This window comes from Cryptosporidium ryanae (genome assembly GCF_009792415.1).
Source record: "Cryptosporidium ryanae isolate 45019 chromosome Unknown contig_15, whole genome shotgun sequence".
Classification (NCBI taxonomy): Eukaryota; Apicomplexa; class Conoidasida; order Eucoccidiorida; family Cryptosporidiidae; genus Cryptosporidium; species Cryptosporidium ryanae.
The window spans coordinates 1-20,162 of record NW_027125571.1 but is presented as its reverse complement, the minus strand read 5'-3'; the positions used below and the strand labels follow the sequence as shown (position 1 = coordinate 20,162).

At 33.1% G+C, this 20,162-nt stretch overlaps 5 protein-coding genes across 5 annotated transcripts; 1 reads left to right on the top strand and 4 right to left on the bottom strand.

The window, feature by feature from the left end:
* Window positions 1-509: 509 nt before the first annotated feature.
* Window positions 510-5,249, bottom strand: FG386_000640 (uncharacterized protein; the record flags this gene model as incomplete). Its single annotated transcript, XM_067339984.1, has 3 exons — window positions 510-4,747; window positions 4,846-5,001; window positions 5,204-5,249. The coding sequence occupies 3 exons, from the start codon at window positions 5,247-5,249 to the stop codon at window positions 510-512; spliced, it is 4,440 nt and encodes a 1,479-aa protein (XP_067195663.1).
* Window positions 5,250-5,684: 435 nt separating this feature from the next.
* FG386_000629 (uncharacterized protein) lies at window positions 5,685-6,332 on the bottom strand (the record flags this gene model as incomplete). Its single annotated transcript, XM_067339973.1, has 1 exon — window positions 5,685-6,332. One exon carries the CDS (start codon window positions 6,330-6,332, stop codon window positions 5,685-5,687), a length of 648 nt encoding a protein of 215 aa, XP_067195652.1.
* A 1,287-nt stretch (window positions 6,333-7,619) lies between these two features.
* Window positions 7,620-9,344, bottom strand: FG386_000618 (uncharacterized protein; the record flags this gene model as incomplete). Its single annotated transcript, XM_067339962.1, has 1 exon — window positions 7,620-9,344. One exon carries the CDS (start codon window positions 9,342-9,344, stop codon window positions 7,620-7,622), a length of 1,725 nt encoding a protein of 574 aa, XP_067195641.1.
* Window positions 9,345-10,584: 1,240 nt separating this feature from the next.
* Window positions 10,585-12,765, top strand: FG386_000607 (uncharacterized protein; the record flags this gene model as incomplete). The annotated part of the gene is made up of 1 exon (XM_067339951.1): window positions 10,585-12,765. The coding sequence occupies one exon, from the start codon at window positions 10,585-10,587 to the stop codon at window positions 12,763-12,765; it is 2,181 nt and encodes a 726-aa protein (XP_067195630.1).
* A 143-nt stretch (window positions 12,766-12,908) lies between these two features.
* On the bottom strand, window positions 12,909-20,135 carry FG386_000596 (dynein heavy chain; the record flags this gene model as incomplete). Its single annotated transcript, XM_067339940.1, has 1 exon — window positions 12,909-20,135. A coding segment is annotated over one exon (7,227 nt), but the record flags the coding sequence as incomplete, so codon positions are not given.
* Between the last annotated feature and the right edge of the window lie 27 nt (window positions 20,136-20,162).

Below are 20,162 nucleotides of genomic sequence, written 5' to 3'. Positions count from 1 at the left end.
AATTTAAATATCCCTAATATATTCGAATACTCATTCATTAATAAAATAAAAAAGACTTTAATTTAATATGGAAGCCTGAATATTTTGTCATCTAGAACTTTGAATACAAGGCAAAAACTAAGAGGCGCTCATTGTTACTCAAATTGCACTCAACAAATTAAAAAAAGCAGTTCGCGGGCCAGTGGGGAAATGAGTTAGCGGGCAGATTCATGCAATTATGAGGGGTGCTTGCTTAATAAAAAGATTTGATCGCAGCTGTATAGATCAACATTTAATGCTATCTAAATAAATATTTGATATGGGAACATTCTAATTGTGTCTGCTGTCGTTGCCTTTAAACTTTTTCGGTTCACTTTCTGAATTTGAACCCATTTTAGTGACTTTAAAATTTTTAGATTAGGAAGAACTTAATCTATATATTTTGATGGTAAAAATAATAATAATATGATTTTGGATTCGAAGATTAACATAGTAACTTTCTTCTCAATTTATAAAAATTGTGTTTATTTCTAATAGTTAGTATCATTATCCCTGCTATTATTTTGTTTCATCAAATAGTGGGTAGATGTATCTTCCATGTTAATATGTATAGGATGAAACCTTCTTCTAAATGCATCAATCCTTTCAATATAATTTCCACCAAGGTAGACTTTCGAAAGCTTAATACAACATGGTTGAAGAGCTAGAAGTAGTGTCTCAATTTCAGGTTGAGTATTACCGTTTGAACACCAGCTTAGCGTTTCTAAATTTTTATTCTTAAGAGTTAAATTATCTATGATAGTGTCCAGGAAGTCAATACATCTTCCATTTATTTTATTTCTTGAGAGATTTATGTTCTCAATACTTGTTGAAAACAAAATATGTTTAATAAATAAAGCAAACTCCTTCTTTGTCTTATTTGGACCTATGTTATTAAAATCAAGCCATAGTTTCTTGCAATTTGAGTTTTTTACCACTTCAAGTATTAGTGGAAGAGAACGAGCTGTCAAGTTGTTCATACCCAAGTCTAATTTACCCAAGGATTTCGAATGCTTTAATAATGGGAATATTTTGGAGAATCCGTCGTCTCCCATATAACAACCCCTAAATATGATTTCCTTTGGATCTCTCCTGGATAAGGCAACATTTATGCAATGTAAGAATATATTTTCCTGAAATTTGATTCCTCCCATATCAAAGGAGTTGGAAGAGCTTATTTTTGAGTATGAATTAGTGATAAATGATAACATTTTTTTTGAAGGCAAATAATAACTTTTTAAACACAAATCGATATATTGTATTCTCCATATTTGGCACTTAATCGATCTCCAAAGCAATAATCTGTTTCTTCTTAAACTGAATTTGATTGTAACATTTTGTAATCCTTTTATAGATAATGGTAATACGCCCCTTAAAAATGGATCTTTAGTTGAAACTAAAATAGTATTTACTCCGGGAATAAATTTACTATTTAGAATAGGTATTAATTCTAATATATCACAGTCATTAATTTTTTTCATTTCCTTATTCTTGTCAAAAATATTCTCGTAGTTATTTATATCTATATTTATACCATAGCAATGTCTTTGATTTTTTAAACTGCTGCCTCTACCTAAGTAGTTTTCTGATTCTATTCTTGTCCCGTTGTTTTGCAGGTTATTACCCCCACTTTTCTTTAAGTTGTCTCTATCGGCTTCATCATTTTCACTTAGGTTTATTGGTGTTTGAGTCTTTCTTTCCGAAATATATTTTTTAATAAATTCCAACTGCTTAGTAACCATTCCCTTGAATACTAACTGTGATAAGCTAACTCCTGTCACAGTAAATGAGTAATTACCAGGTATTTCTGTACATGGTTCTATAGGCGATATGATTGTATCTGGAGTTATATATATTCCTCCTTTCACCCTTAACTTTCCTTTTTCATTATTGCAACAATTTGCAAATTTTTCTCTAATACCAGCTTTGTCTCTACCCATCCATACAATTATACCATGCTCAGATAATTCATAAACTTCTACCCTATATTTGATTTTTCTATCCTTGTACAATACCGAAGACAGAGTTACAAATACACTATCCATATATTTGAATAAGCTTTTTGTCATCATTAAGTTGGTTGGTTCCCATTCTTGTACATTTACAGGTGCACATAATAAACTATAGTCTTCCTCATTGTCTGTGGATAAATCCTCAAATTCCTCAGAATACTCATCAATAACAGAACTGTATTCATCGTCATCGTCATCGTAATTATTCATAGAGTCTTTATTTCCTCTGTAATTCTTATTTGTCTTTTGAGATGGTTTTATTTTTTTGAAAATGTTATTTTGAGTATTATTTGCTTTAATTGAATCATTGTTGCCCTCATCAAAAACAAGATTGCTTGGTGGACTAATAATTCTGTTATTTAAAGTTGCTCCTGAAAAGTTTTTCATTCCACTTATTAATAAATTGCTTATTCCTTTAATACCTCCTACTGCACCACCTGTACCCAATCCCTGTCCTAGTACTGCTTTTTTGGAGTCTTGAGTTGAAGTATTGAATTTATCCGATAAATCGATCGATTCTGAGTACTCTTTTACCATATCTGTTATTTTCTTAATATCTTTTTTATTCATTGAATTATAACATTCTTTTGTTACATTAGATAAATTAGTAATTGATTCATCTGTAAAATTGCCTCCAAGTTGAAAATTCTTTAATATTTCTAGTCCTTCTTTTCTTTCAAAAGATTGTTTTTCCAATGCCTCATCCCATAAGCTAGACATTTCAATGACTTTTTGTCTTGTTAATGGCTCTCCATCAAGCATTTTGCCCAATTTAAATTTCCTAAATGTGCCTTTATTTGAATCTTCATGAGGGAACTCGTATCTATTCCAAAGTGCTATTTCGTAAAGCTCAGAATCTGGAGTTGATGTTATTACTGAGGCATTATTTCTGAATTTCTCAATTAATTTCTTATCAGCTTCTCCGCTCTTATTTTCCTTTAACAAATTACTTCCACCTAATATACCACTTATTGGATTTGATGGCAAAAATGACTCCATTGCTTTGTTTTGTTGAGACAAAATGCTGCTTTTTGGTGTTAATATTAACTTGTTATTCAAAAATTGTGTTTTGTTTCCTATTCCTTTGTTTACCTGTTCCCTTTCAATCCTGCTTAATTTCGGTGGTGAAACATCAAAAGGTTCATCAACACTGTACATTGTATTATAACTTAACTCATTTAAAAGTAGTTTTTTGATGCTTGCTATGGAGTCTAACGACTTCACTTGAATCGACCCATAGCTACTTTTAGCTATGTCATTTGCTATCTCGTCCCATGAACCTGCTTGAATTTTCCTTATCAAATCTGCAGTTATATCATATGGAACTTCTAAGAACTCTTTTTGCCATATTATTCTCGGATCTTGTACTTGTGAAGGCAATCCTTTCGGAAAGTTTTCAGCCAATGGTGGTGTATACTGCCTTTTATGTATACCTATCAATAAATCAGCTGAATCAGGAATTGAAGTTGCATCTAAATGGTCCGTTATTAATGAAACACTGTTTAACCTCTTTTTTGGATGAATTCTAAAAGAGTTCTCAAACAGAACTTCATCAAAACACGGATATAATGTTGTGTTTTGTATTAAACGACTTACTATTGATTCATCCGAGGTTGATTTATTGTTTACTGTTTTACCATAAATATCATATTCAACTTCATTATTTGTCTGATCAATTGTATCAGCTGTTTCCCATCCAAATTGTTTTCTCAATTTGACGAATTCACTACTAAAAATCTTACCGTTTCTATCTTTTTTATCTTTAACTGAAGCATCCCCAAAGTTTTCCAATGAAACCCTCTCTGATAATTTTATCCCTAAATGTTTTTCGAAATTTGTATTAACAAGTCTTAACCATTTAACATCATTAATATATCTCTCCTCTAATTTTTCGTTTACAACTTCTCCGAATAATATATCATTTATTTCACTCTGAACTAATTCTTTTTGTTTTATATTGTTTTCTTCTAATTTATTTATACTTGATTTACCATCATGTTTTTCCTTCAAATACATTGGATCAACCAAATTCAAAAGTTTCATTTCTAAAGACCCTTCCTTTTCAGAAATTGTTCTCTCCACCTTATCAGAGGAATAATTGATCATATTAGCAACAGTTCTTACTGGCAACTTTATTCCACCAAATTCTTTCAACGTGACTAACTCAGTTCCAGGGACTTGTAGTTCCTCATATATTGGATTCAAATTTTCTTTGCTCTTTTTTGATGCAGAAGTCCCAATCAATTCACTTTCCAAGGACTTAACCTTTGCTATCTGTTTTAATGGTTCATCTTTCCATACTTCCTTTGCCACTAATAATTCACCTACATTCACGTCATATAGTTTTTCGCCTGTTGCTGAAAGTTTTATTGAAGTTTTTACTGGACCTAACTCGTTTTCCAGCTCCCTTATCATTCCTGGACTGTTCATTAATGCTTGTTGGTCTGCTATTGAACATGGCAATGTTGTTGTATTTTCCGTATCTTTTCCTTTTCTCCACATTAAACTTGGACTTGTTGGTTCCCATTCTCTACCATCTGAATAAATATATGTATTTAAACCTAAACGAGAATTTGTATCCAGCCTTACATTCCTACTCAAATTAACCTTTTCAGTTTTGTTTTTTGTTTTAACCTCTTCCTCATTTTTATCATTTATTAGACCCAATATTTGTCTTCTAAACTTATCTTTTTTACCATTTAGTACAATATCACACTCTAATAATTAATTAATTTATTTATAAAATAAAAGAATTTATGAGGTATATATTCAATTGCTTAGACTCTTTGCAAACTTTATAATATTAAAAACATACCTGCAGGATCACCCAACCCAGTTAATTTTGCAAATGACTCAGAAACATTGCTAATATCAATACTCCCTATAGGTCTGTCATTTTCTCTTTTTTTTTTTCTTCCATGTATTTGTTTATTCTCTATCTTATTTTCTAATAAAGAGTAGCTTATTGACTCTGAAATCAAAAATTTTATTTATTATATATTAAGTCATTTAGTTATTATTATATAAAAAAACAAATTTCGTCTTTTTTACTTTTTATTCGGTGTCTTTGAATATTAAACAACAAATGCATGTAAAATAAACCTACATGCATTTTCCCCACTTTATAAAGGCACACAAAAATAACCAAAAAGACTAATTTAAAACAAACATACCTCTTATTTTAGATATTTCCTTTGAATATCTAGACAATTCTCTCATTTTGTCAAATTAGAATTTATAATTCATTTATGTTATTAAATTCATTATTTCTTTTTTAACGCATTAATTTTTTTTGAGATGACTAAAGTGGAATTGGCGCCATATCACCCGTCTTTTTATTACGGTAGAAAAATTGCAAAATAAACGTCCTGAATTGACTTTTACAAATATGTTTAACACAGTTTATGATATAATCTAGAATCGTTATACAATGCTTCTTTAACTAATTCCATTTTAGTTCCTAAATTTGTATCATGATATTTATTTCTAAACTCTCGCCAAGAGAGCATGACTTTTAAGTTGCAAGGTACTCAAGTAGAAATAAATACAAAAAAGACAATGATAAAATTAGATAAGCAAGTAAATAATAATAAAGTAAAAATGAGAAACAATAACTAGAAAATTAATTTCTACGTTCAGAATTAACTAAAAGAGTCAATTGTTCTTTTTGTTTGAAGTGTTGTATAAATCAATAATGAGTTTACTTGTTATATCAAAAATTAAGTCAGTATTAATATACCCATCTGAAGTAAATAATTTTCCAATATATGTTGATTGTGTAACCTTAAAATTTCCTTTTTGAATGATAAATTCAATATTGTTCGTGGGGCGATCAAGCTTTATACTAATATATGAAGCATTTTGGTTGTAATTCCAAATTTTTTTAAAAGAAAAATTTGAATGATTTTTATTCTCTTCAGATGGAATAGTATAAGAACAGGAATGTCCAGGAAATGGAGAATAAACGTCAACTAAAACAGTACCAAGCATTGTAATGAAAAAGCCAACAACACAAAAAAGTATCTTTGATTTGCTTTCTGGAAATTTAAATATAATTGAACCGAAAATACCAAATATAGCCGCTATGAACATTAATATGTTTTTTCTATGATATATTTGAACTTCCTCCTTCAACCCAGAAATTGATATTAATGAAGACACAACACATGATAACGCTCTTATAACATCATTTTCACTGTAAAGATTCGATATTTTAAATAATTCAAATTCAGTATACAATTTGTTCTTTATTTCATCTTTTTCAGTATTGTTTTTTAAATTATCTAGTATTTTCCCCTTCATATTATTAATTTTACACTGTTTAATTGTTAAATTTTCTCAAGTATATAAATCATTAAGTATTTAATTTTAATATAACTAAAAAAACTTAGTATTTTAGATGTAAATACACTTATATTTATTTGTTTTTTCTAATTTTAATTCTTATTTGACAAGTCAGGTGTTGTACCCAATAGTTAACTACTTTATTTATATTTTACATGAAATTATTAAAAAACTCTAGAATTCTCTAAATAAAAATGCTTCAGATAATAATATTGGTTTTCCCACTAATAGCCATTTATATAGTGTGATCTGAATGTTTTCAAAGGTATTATTTTCTTTATAAAATAAATATTATAAAAGTACAAAGTATTTCCCGCCTAACACTTTTTACCTAATAAAAAAAGAGAAATTGTTTGACAGAAAAATGAGGTAAAGAGAGGCTAATCATTTTTTTTAAATATACACTAAGATCTTAAAACTAGATTAGTTATTATCAATAATGTGATGTTATTTTCAATTAGGTGTCAGTATCCTTATAGGAAATTCTATTAATTAATTGTTTATGTTGTGTGTGTGGTAATTTCAGCGTACATTTATTTATGTTTATTTGGAGCAAGCACAAATCGCTGAACTTGACATAATTGAGTATATATTTGGATTTTGTAAGCTTTTATACAAGCTAAATCTTACGTTGGCTTCTTTTTATTGTTTGATATTTATTAAATCTTTTTACTATAAAACTGCCTTGATATGTATTTGAGAGACAAAGGGGTGAAATATAAAATGTCAAGGGCGGGTTTTCTTATTTTATTTGCAATAGTTAGTCCGCATGCATCCGGATGTAAATAGAAATATTAAGGGGAATAAGAGTTAACTGTGAAAGTAAATAATATAATAAAGAAATAAATATTTGATAAAAATCGAAGACTTATATAGGAAAGGTGTACGTAAGTTTGTTAGTAATTAGCTAAATATTAAGTTGAAATAAGTGAATAATATATATTATTAGAAATGGACATTACTTCAGATAGTAAATTTATAAGTTATTTATATCCTCAAGTAAAGAAGTGGAGAAGAATAAAAACTGATTTGATGAAGTATTATAATAGGGAGTGGCTTAAGATAGAAAGAATAACAGGCGCTTTCAATCAAAGAACAAGAGAAAATCATATAAAAAGTAGGGAAATGAACTGGGTTTAATGAAGTATCATACTAAAAAGTATAAGAAACAAATAGTAGAAAGAGAATAAATGAATCTTATTTAAAGTGCATGTTGAGCTAATACAGCAATAAACAAATTTTTATTCAGGAATTTATCAAAATGGTGTACCTGAGGGCGTTTTTAGATACAACATTGAGCTCGTTAATCAACTTATCTTTTTCTGGTGAGAATTGATAAAGTGTTTTAAGATTTTTAAAGTTAGTAGTAAACAGTTTTTGAGACTTTGAGAAGAAGTTGTTTTGGTTGTATATTTGATTCTCCAAAATAGAAACTGAATTTGCTAGCTTACTCGAGTAGAATGAAGCAACTGAAAGATTATTCAAGGAAACGCAGCATGGAAGTAGATAATCCTCATTTAAACTATTTGCCATTTCCTTATAAAGAGCAGCAGATGTGTTAAAATTAAGTGAAGCAGTTACGGGATCATCCTGAGCCATATTGAAAAGACCAAGAGTAAATCTATAGTGAGCAATGTTCACGTTATTATTGTGTTTTTGATCTTGAATACTATCTTCCATTTTCATGATCACTTTTTTCGCAAGTTTAAAGTTTCCATGTTGCAAAGACACTCTTACAATCAAAGATAAAAGCGAAATATTATCCTCAGGGAAGTAATTTTCTATTGAATCTTTTATAATATCTGTTGCTTCTTGATAATAATCTTTTAATGTCAAAGCTTCAACCAATATAAGTAATACAACTTTGTATTTAAATGTCCAACATTTTAATATGTAGTCGTAATCCAAATCTTCAGTTGAGAATATATCATTGCTGCAGTTAACCCCTTCGCATTTTTTATTCTTTTTCATATCTAAGATTTCATTTTTCTCTTTAAATGACTTTTTCTTGTTTTTAACAATATTCAGAATATTTCCTATTTCATTAATTAACAAATATAATTCGTCAATTGACTGATCATAGAAAATACAGTAGTCTTCTATCTTTATATTTTCAACGCTGTCTATAGAACTAATGTACTTCGAAGTTGAACAAGTTTGGTTATATCCTGTGTTATTATCATAATCTGGTTGAAATAACGATATACTTGGAATTTTATATGATTTGTACATTGTTAATTTCCAAAATAAAATCTGAATTCTGAAAAAATAAAATATTTCTGCAAGTTTAAATATATGTTTACAATACCTTAAATTCTCGCTTGTTTTTTTTTGAAATATTAATTCACTTGTAATAATATCAAGAGAAAAACAATTGCAAAAAGATATAAAACTATTTGTAAGTTCGTTATTTTTTACTTCTTTAAAATTATTGTTTTCATTGTTCCCATTTTGGTCAACAGAATTAATACTTTGTCCAAATTCGTGGTTATTTGAAACAAAACAAGCCTTTTCAAACTTTTTTATAATGTGAAAAGCCCCCATAGAATCGTTTTTACAAATATAGCAGTGAATTATTAATCCTAAAATAATTATTCCAGGAATATCGTAAAGATGGTTTTCAGAAGAATTGAATAATATCTTGTTATTGTATTTATATTCTATTCTATCCGGAATTAAATCTGTTAGATAATTCTCAAATAGATTGCCATTATTGTAATGTGTCAACAGTTTTTCTAGGCATTCGGAGTATTCACCACTTAAAATAAGATTTTCCAAAATAGCAACCTCCTCTGTTTTTATTTTCAAACGTTTTTTGTCCTTTTTCATAAAATATTCTATTTCACTTAATTCTGTCGTAAAATCAATTTCGCCTCGCATACTACCCTCATTAATTTCTTTTGTATTTGTTTTATTGTGGTCCTCATAACCATTGGTTATTTTCTCTTCATTAACGTTACTATTCTTCATGTTCATTTGCGAATGGAGTTTTATTTATTCGTACTTAAGATACATATTATGTACTATTTATTCTTCTTTTACTCTATAAACTAGACAAGAAGTTGTTTTCTTATTATATTCTGTTTCAGAACGTCCAAATAAATTTAAAGTGAGTTTAAAAAGCGGATGAAAAATAAATACTAATAATATATAGGAATATTTAGGTATTAGAAACTCGGGAAAAAAAAATAATAAAGCATTACTATAATAATCAATTTAAGTTATTTCTTTGTAAACCCTGTGATAAATTTGAAAATTAATGTCAGACAACTACCATATTTCTCCAACTACGTATTTTATAAACAGATTGTAAACACTGTATCACAAACGTTATACAGTACGCCAAATTATTAATGGTTTAAAATCAATTATAGAAGACTCCATTTGCCGCCAATTTATGATTTTTATGTGCCAATGTTAATTTATAAGAAAGAGTAAACTCGCATTTTAGTAAATACGTGTTGTTCCCGCCAAAATAAGAGGGAAAAAATAATGTATGTACATACATTTGCATGTAGTTTTAAAGATATTAAACTTGTGGGAGAAGCAAGAGAATAAAATATAGATTAATTAATCATTATTTCATATTAAATTTTTATTACTTTTTTTTATGTATATTTTTGCAGAAAGTTGTTTCAATCGCAAATAATCAAAGGAAATTAGTTAGACATTTAAATCATAAAGTTAATTGTAAATTTTCAAGAAAATAAGGGGACGAAGTTATTGTCTTAATTTGCAATAAAAACTTTAACTTGCTTTGCTTTTTTTGGCTGAACGAGAAGAGTTCCGAATGAACTCAAATATGAATATAATACATGCATGAATGTATATGATGTATATATAAATATATGTACATCATATGAATACATACATACATACATACATACATACATACATACATATATATATATGTATATATATGTGTTTGTATATATTTATTTATACGTTTGATCAAATTTCTTTAGCAACTGCTAATACTAAAGAGTTACATAACTTTAAATTACTTCTGATAAATATATGATTTTCCATTTAAGTATATATACTTTAAAGGAGCTGTAATGGTATAAGTAAATTTAATAGAAAAAACTCAATAATATGATGGAATATTCACTTTTTATTTAGGGGTAAAGGAATTAATGAATTATTATATCAAAAATTAGTATATATATATTTATATATATACATATATATATATATATATATAGGTAAAATGTTAACGAATGATCGTTTGAATGTCATAAGACAATACAGAAAGGTATGTAGTGAAATAATTAAAGACAAGCTTTACTTGGGTGGCTATTACATTGCAAGTGACATTAAAATACTAGAAGAATATGGAATAAATCACATAATAAACGTATCTGGTGATACTTGTATGAATATGTTTGAAGATAGAATAGAATACAAAACTTATTTTATTCAGGATAATCCACAAGAAAGTATAGAAGGAGTATTATATGATAGCATTGAATGGATAGAAGAGAAATTTAATAAAAACAACGGCAACAACAATAATAAAATATTAGTACATTGTCAGGAAGGGGTTTCAAGGTCATCAAGTATAATAATAGGTTATTTAATGTGGAAGGAAAAGAGAACCTTTAGTGATGTATCTGAATATGTAAGATTATGTAGAAGTACGTCAAGTCCAAATATAGGATTTACCTATCAGCTCCTGCTTTTTCAAAAAAATTTAGATATTTACAAAGGGGTTAAATTAGAAAAAGCAGATAAAAAAAGATGCGATTCAGAAAAAAGTGACAAAAATAACAGTAACTCAGTTCTATTTTTAGAAAAAGAGTATACTATTTCATCAACTAAGTTGTATTTTATGTTGAATAACATTCCAGCATGCTTGATTAATTGGAAAAATGATGCAGACCAACAATTTTATCTTGATTCTGGTAAAATATATATGTTAAGACAAACATTGCTGGGGAAAGATTGTATTGACCATAGGGAAAGGATATGGATTTGGATAGGTAGACAAGCAAGAAAAGAAATATTGAGAGAATGTATAATTGGTATATTACGCTTTTGTAGACAAATATTATTTATAGAAATGGGGATTAAAAATTCCATTGAACTCGAAAATATGGATATACGTGTAGATTTAATACTAGGAGCATTGAAAAATGAGAGCAATTTGGATATTGACAATGTTACAAATGTAAATTCATCGATAATGGTACTAAAATATTTCATGGAAAACAATGAAAGTGTTGATTTTATAAATATACTATTCCCAAATAACCAAAGAGGCAATGTTAGTAATTATTGCCATTCAAATAACTGTGATGGTGGGATAGAATTAACATTGCAACGTAGCTTTTCATCACCCTCAATAAGGAGTATATCAAAATTAGCAGTTGATTTGGATTTTGATGAAATTATAAATGATGAATCTGAGGAAAACGACTCTAGGTTAGATTCTCTTGTTACTGTAGAATCATCTTTTTCATTTTCATCATTACCATCTTCATCATCTTCGTTAAATTCAAATTCTTTTGATGTTGTATATCCTTTAAGAGATTCTTCAGATAATGAATCTGATAAAGAAGACTGTGATGGTGACTTTGATTTAAAATATAAAGACATACAAAAAACTGAGGTTGAATTTGAATCTAGACATATAAGTTCACATGAAACGTTAAATACTAATACTGCAGGAATTAAAATTACAGATAATATTGGTGTTGGTTTTTTAATTCCAGGAAACAATATCAAAGACGGTGACAGTATGATTAGAAGCAAAATAACGGGTAATACCAACTTAGTCGGAACTAGTTCTGGTGGCAACACTGCGAAAGTTTTTATTCCAAAGTTAAATATATCTGAAAACAAATTTCTTTCATTGAACTCAGAGAATGAGGACAGTATAGATAATAGCCAATCGAATAAATCACATTTAAATGCAATAACTAATGATGGCAACATATTACTGTATAGATATCCTGATTATTTTTCAGAAAAAAGCGAATCACTTAGATACTTTGACTCAGATGACCTTCTTCCAGAATCGGTTTGTCCGTTGGTCATTAACACTAAAAGATATGTTGGAAATTCAAATTTAGTTGGCATCTCTACAGAAACTGAAAACGAATTTACTATTTACCTTTGGTTGGGTTCAAATACTTGTTTTTTCAGACAAGCAAAAGAAATAATTGGAGATAGTAACACGTTAATAAACAAAAACATTAAGGATCTGATTTTAACTTATTCAAACAAAAACGAATACACAGGTAAAAACCAAGAATTTGGAATTCTCGATCTGATATTATTATTTATAGACAACTTATCGTTTATAACTTTAAACAATATTAAGGGTGTTTATTTTGAATTCGAAAATCAAGAAAGCAGTGAATTTTGGGACTTGTTCTACCTTTCCTAGTGTGTTAAAAGTAACGTAATTAGTTTAAAGTCTATATTAATAGTGATAATAAAAAGTGAGTGAACATATAAATTTTACTGTTTGAATGTATTGTCTATCAATCTGTTACTTAACATTATTTATTTTTCATTGCTTATATATAGTTATCCTTTCGATAAAATAAGTGAAGTAGAGGCAAGTCTCCACTGTTTGATATCTTCATTTGAATTTGTCGGCACGTTAAGCCACATTAAAATACCGTTTCTATTAGAGTCTTTGTATACAGGAATAGGAACAGAATTGTCGATAGAATTTTGAGGTAAGATGCTGAGCTCGTATCCATTATCAGTCATATTATTTCTATTCTTAATCTCTTCAGGTGTGCCCTTTACCCATTGAATGCAGACGACTGGAACCTCCGAGACTGCCTTGTCGGTGCTTAATTCAAAGGTCTTAGATTCACTTTTCCATTCAAGAGCAACAGCAGCGACTCCACCAATGGCAAATATAGGACCATCTTTTTCTGCTTCGATAAAATGATTATTTTCATCCTGTTCATACATCAATTTCTGTTCTTGTCTTTCCAATTCATCGAGTATACTGTTGTCTTTAGGGTGACTGTCTTCAATTGATACTATTTTTGGTACAATCAAATTGTAGCTGCATTCTAAAACTCTCGCAGCATGCTGTTTGCAAGCGGTAAAAAAGGCTCCTGGATCGTCCATTCCTCCAAGCCAAATGGCCTTTAGTCCTATTTGCCTCATTCCAGGACAGAAAGACGTTACGTTCGAAACAAATGTTTGAATTTCCTTGCTATTGTCGACTTCACGAGTAAACCTGTTGTTTTTTGAACTCAATTTGAGTCTTCTATATATATTTATTACCAATAATGAATATTGAGAAAGCTTCTTTAATATGTCTGGAAGCCATATATCCAATGACAACATATTAGAAGCTCCGCCAGATGTTGCTTTGAAGCCACTTCTTTTAATCCAATCTTCAGGTACTACATCTGAAACAATGCTCAAGCCAGCACTCCTAAGTGTGTTTGTTAGTTTGGTTTTTCCCAAAATAGAGTCCTCTAGAGCCTTCAAGTCGCTCCATATTTCCTCATAGCTCCTGAAACAGCCTGATATTTCTCCTATGTAATACCTTACTATTGGATCTGACAGAACTTTGTTGGAGTAATCCAGAATATCAAAAGATCCCACTAGAATGTACTCTGAAAATACTTCAAGAGCCTGCTTAAGGTTAGAAATCTTTTCTTGAATATCTAACAACCAAGACGGAATTCCTGTTGTTTCGTTTTCATTTAACTTTTCTTCTTTATTGCCAGTTCTGCTACCTTTTTCAATCATAGCTTCGACTAAGTTGTTTTCCGCATTTGATCTTGTTTGATTCATTGATTTTGGAAGCAAATCTGGAGTCTCGTTTCTAGATCTAATAACCAACTTGTTCCACTTATTTACAGAGGAGCGACCTTTTTGAGCGAGAATAACATTCTCAGCCAGGGGTGAAAGTCCGAGCCAAATAGGTGAATTTTTGTCTGGAATGGCTTCTATCCAGTCGAGATAGGTTTGAACTCTTTTATCTGTATCTGGAGCAATGAGTGAAATATTTCCACCCTCGGAATTAGCTCCAGACTTTTTCTTAGATAAAAGTTTCTCCCAACCATTTGTGGACGAAATAAGTTTAAATTTATCCTCGAAGGATTTGGGTGATAGAATGTCCTCAATTAATATTTTAAGTATTTGTTTATCAACAATGTTGTCCAGTCTCCCTCCATAAGCAACTTGGGAGACCAGTTTTCTGATGGCATCCCAAGGTATTTGTTCAGGATCTACGGACTGACCTGCGGGAGTCCACTCTCGAACAATACCTAAGCAGCACTGCAAATCGGCTTCACTAAAATCATAATACTTTGTCCATCCAAGGGGAGTGTATCTCTTTCTTTCAAGTATTACAGAATGCAAGAATGCCAGCAAAAAGTTTAGTCTTAAACTGATAGTTGTATTTGAATTTTTCAAGGATTCAGAGTCACCCCCCTTTCCCTCTACATTGCTGTTTAAAACGTTGGCCTTGATTGTTGCCTCACTGGCCCTTTTCAAGGCTGCTCTAAGTCCAACAGGAGCCTCCAGCACAATTGTCATTGATATGCGAATTAAATTAAACGATATACCCAATGGGGAGAGTGTTCCTGTTACACTTTCCTTTTTGGAGACCGGATTAGTTAGACTTTTAGAGAGCTCAGTCGCTAGGAAAAGCCTGAATCCAGAATTTGGCCTGTTTTGTCTGTTTTGCAACAACTGCTCGATGAAATCAAGTCCACCTGAAGAAAGATGAACATTTTTAAGCAATACCCAGTTGCCCTTCCTCATAGACTGTTTTATCGTATTCTCTGCCTTGGACAGACTCTCAGGAGAACCTATTGCTATTGAAATTAGGGATATTCCAGACTCAGATGAAAGTTGAGATATCACTTGGGATGCATCAAACCCGGGAGAAGTCACAAATAAAAGTGGAGTTGTTTCGGCGATTTGAAAATTAACAACCTCTCTAAGGAAATCCTTTGAGAATTCAACAACGCCTTTCGAGAATTTGCTTCCCAATATCGAAGTAATAAGCGAGTCAAATACGGTGTTTAGTCTGTCTGGTCTCATTATCTTGAGCAGCACGCATTCCAATACGCCCTTTTTGAATTTTTTGAGTAACTCCCTTGTGTCATTGCTCCCGCGTTCATCAATCTGCTTGCATTCCAGATCTGAATCATCCCAGAGTGAGGATGCCAGACTATTCTCCAACACAGTTTCAGGTTCGCTCGAATCTATGAGCTTTTCCCAATTACTGAGGTTTTGCTTCAGGGACTCGCCCAGTTTCGAGAAGGATTTTGAAGTCTTTCCGGAAATAAGCAAACCGAGTTGTCCTTTTTGCTCCATGTCTAAGTTTAGCGTATTCGGAATAACGTCTTCTGAAACTAATGCAGAATTTTCGGATTCGCCTCTTTTTCCTAAAGCCATTACTGTAGACACGGATTCCTTAGTCAGTAAGCTTAATTCCTCTCCCAGTGCCTCATCCAAATTTACATCACAAATTGATTCAATATATATTCTTGTCATTTGCAAACCCAGAACAACTCTATCGTCGTGAAGAAGTCCCTGAGCTGCTCTAGCAAAGGCTTCAGAAAGCAAATCCAGCACTAGTTGTCTCAAAGTATCATCATCGAGACCCTTTTCTTCCATTTCAACTTCACCGCTATCAAATTCGCCCTCCTTAACAACATTATTTGTAGATACCCTCTTCTTTAACACTGAATATAACAATCTGTTAAAGAAGTCCAAGTCATATTGATATATTGAGCAAATGGATGACAAGTGTTGCAGAGCAAAGTAAACACGGGTAACGGCAAGTGAAATAGGAAGTATTTTTGACAATACCTTATCTATATGTTGCATTGTTATTTCCATTTTAGATGTCTCATTTTGAATATCTTCAGCCTTCTTTTTCAAAATCTCAAGAGTGTTTATAATTGTCTCGTCTTCTAAAATGTTTCCCTTCACATTTGAAAGAGCTAGCAGCAGATCGTCTTCGCACTCGCGTAACTGTACTCTGTATTCACCATGGAGTCTTATAAGGTCACTCCTTTTTTTGTCTATATCTGGTCTCAACTCCTTAAGTATGATGTTTCTGCTCTGTTCCAACAAAGAAGCCGGCGTTGCAGTGAAGTTAACCATGGTCACTCTGGAGCTAACATCAGGTCCATATTGTATGGTTGGATCCTGACTCGTCAAATATACCCTAAAGTGTGGCGAAAAATCTACCTCACTTTCTCCAACAGATACCAAAGACCTGCCACCGCGAAGTCTTATTTCTTTGTTTAGAACCCCATAAATAAGTGGATCGAGGGAAGCTCCAACATCCTGTACCAACAAAGATGATCCGAAACGCAAGGAGGACTCGAGAAGCTTTGGAAAATTAGAATCAACGAATGTGGTTGTCTGTAACTTGCCTCCCGGGATTCCATCAGATGCGCCAACCGCGTTTAATCCAACAAGTCCGCCTTTGTTGGCTGTTCCGCTGTTCGCATTGCTGTCTGCATCCCCCTTATTAGATCCTTTGTTGATTCCGCCTCCTCCAACGCCTGCTGGTTTCCCAATTTGAGAAGATTGCCTCCCAAGTTCCAAAAGAAAAGAAGTGGCGTGACCAGAGGGATCTATTATCAAAGGATATCTGATGTGTCGCTTAATGATGATGGCATTCTCAACACTAAGGTCGTCATTTGGAAGTCCAATACTTTGCCACGTGAGTCTCTCACTCGGCTTTGAGAGATAATCAACAATCTTAAAGGTAGATGCATCAGAGTGAGAGAGTTGGTACTTATCAAGTATATTATTCCAGAGTCTCATTAATTTATTCCTTTGTATTTGATCAAGGCCACCTGCAAAGCAAATAAAGGCAGCAGAAACAAGACAGTCTCCTAATATATTTGATATTTCTGTGCTAAATCCTTCCTTTGCGACCTTCCACCTTTCTTGTTCTGAACCGAGATTCTTCAAAAGCCTTATGCTTCTATCTACTTTGTTCGTAACCAAATCCTTTTCCCTCTTTATGAGTTGAACCTGGGAAATGAGTTCCGCATACTCCTTTTTGTATACATCTATTCTCTCCTGCAACTCTGAAACGAGTTTTTGAGCTGCCTCCAGGCCCTTCTCGTTTTCCAACTTTGATTTTTCAAGCTGACTTATTTCACTCCTTAGTGGCTGTACCTTCTCACTTATAATCGAGTATTGCAGTATACTGGATACCCATGAAGATAACGGTCCCGCTGCATGGCTTGCTCTATTTATTTTCTCAGTGTCCCACTCTGGTGATTCAAGGTACTCTTTTTGCAATCGCTGCATCGTTTTAGAAGTTATTGTACTTGAATCGAAGTTCAGCACTTTTGTGATGAAGTCTGTACTTTTAAGAAGCTTTCTGCTTTCCTCCCAAGCCTGAGGCTTAGATGAATTGTTTGTCAGCAAAATAGCCACTGCATCTATAGTTTTTTTAACTAAACCTGGAGGATTCGCCATCGACCTTAGTTCGTCCAGATTCTTTTTTGGAATATTGGATACTGCGTTCTCAGCCTCACGCAATATTGGTTCTACGTCCTTGAGCTGTATTTCCACCTCCCCAGAACGCTCAGATATTACCTTTTGTTGCTCATCAAGCGACTTTGCTAGTTTTTCTGTCGTTTTCTTCTTTTCCTCCGCCTCTCCCTGTTCTTTTATCATCAACTGCATCTTCTGTTCCGCCTCTACGTTCTTCGCTATCAACACTCGCTCCTTCTCTTCAAGTTCTTGTTGAAGCGAAGCAACTTGAATTTCTGTGCTCCTCAGTGTTTCCAGTCCGGACGCCAAGTGTTGTTGCTGCTCCAGCAAACAAACACTTTTTTCCATGTATATCTTTGTGATGTGTTTGAGAAAGTCAAAGAAATCCCTCGGAGTTTTTTTGAATATCTCTGTTCCATCTCCGCCTCCCCCACCTCCTCCTCCGACACTGCCAGCCGTGTGAAACAATTCTATAATGCAATCCACTGTTAAAGCTATCCTTTCTTCGTGATTTTCCGCTGAAGGAATGCAGCTTGTGGGTATTCTCTCAATCAACTCTTCGTGAGTACTCCTGGATCCTGCATTCCCGTAATTACCTCCCATGTGAGTTTTCCTACCTTGGGTATTTGGCGTCCCCTCGGCCCCGGAACCCACTCCAACTCCAGCCTTTATTCCGATGTCCATCGCATTTAAATTGTTAACCCCGTCGTCGCCGTCCTCGTTATTTATTACGCTTATATTTCCCAGTCCAAGAACTGATCTTGCAATCTGCGTCAGGGCCTCTTCAGTAAAATCTCCCATCCAATTAACAACGCAACGATTGAACAGTGCTGGAGACAATGACTGAGTCTCTTTGAAGTTCGGATTTGCCGGATTTAATGTAAATACAATGTGGAGGTTCTCCTGTACGAGATGCGTGAATCTAGAGAAGAGGTCGTTGTTGTCGTCCGACATTGACACTGACGACCCACTAAATGCAGTTCTGCACTCACTTAAAAGTTGATTATACTCGTCTCCCTCAAAAAGTCCAGGAACCTCACCGGAGGCCAATAAGGCATTCATTCTCTCTATAAACGCAGGTCCGAGAGCGTGTGATTCTTCGAATATGAATGTAAGCTTTTCGCCCTTTAAAGCAGCTCTTTTCATAACGGTTCTCAAGTCGGATTCAAAGGAAAATATGTCATACTTCCTTCCAGGCTTGATTGAGAATACGCTCAGGCCGTTCAGCCAAGAAACAAGTTCCGCCAGAAGCGTTTTTCCGCACCCTGGAGGCCCTATGAGAAGCAAATGTCCGAATGGTTGTCTCAAGACTCTGTCTACCCTGTTTACGTTATCTAAAAATTCGTCGAAAAATACGAACCTTCCACACCCCTGCTCCTCATAGTACGTGCTTAAACGAGACTCCAAAAATTCACGGACGACAGATCTTGGGATTTCCTGACACACTGAAGTCACAATGCTGGTGAATAGCAGCGGTCTTTTGAGATCCGTTTCCGCGTTCAACTCGGAAAAGTGTTTCCTTGCAGTCTCCATCATCATATCCAGTGACCATTCCTTCTCGCCCTTTTCCACCAGTCTATCTTGGAATATCCTCTCTCCCTCATACAGCGCTAGTCTAACCAGGCTTTTTAGAGTTGGCTCCTTTTCGCCTTCGGACCCGTCCACTAAGTCAACCCCACCAAAGCCGTATCCAGGACCTCCAAACCCACCTCCGGCGTTCCTGCTGCCCTTATTCACAGAATCCTCTCCTTTCCTGCGATGCAATCCCGAGTATATTGCTATCTTCCACCTAGTTAACTCTCTGGGGGAGTAAATGTAGTGCGGTTGCAAATCCACAGTAAGAGTCCTGGCGGAGGCATCGTAGATGTCAACCATCATTCTGGTCAAGGAGTCTGAGTATCTAGACAAAGAAGAAAACGGATTCAGTATTGCTCTATTAAATACCGAGTATATTCTTTCCAAAGAACTTCTTCCCGGAAAGTCAACAAACAATATCGGAGCGTGTCTGAGAAATCTGTCAGATAAAGGATGACGTCCCGCATCAGTTGGAGGGTTGCACGCTCCAATGAACTGCACTCTCTCCAAATTAACAAAGCTCCATTGTGAATTGCTCGCAGAACCCTCCTCCTTTTTCCAAAAACCACGGGCCTCGACGAGTTGACGAATAAACATTATTACCCTTTGAGTTCCGTATGCATCCGGTTCAGGTAAATTGCACTCGTCACAAAACACCACTAAACGTTTCCCCAGAGCTGTTGGTCTGCAAATCCAGCCTCTCGGACCCTTAACCAATTCACAGTAGTGCTCAAGCGTTTTCAAAAGTATCTCAGG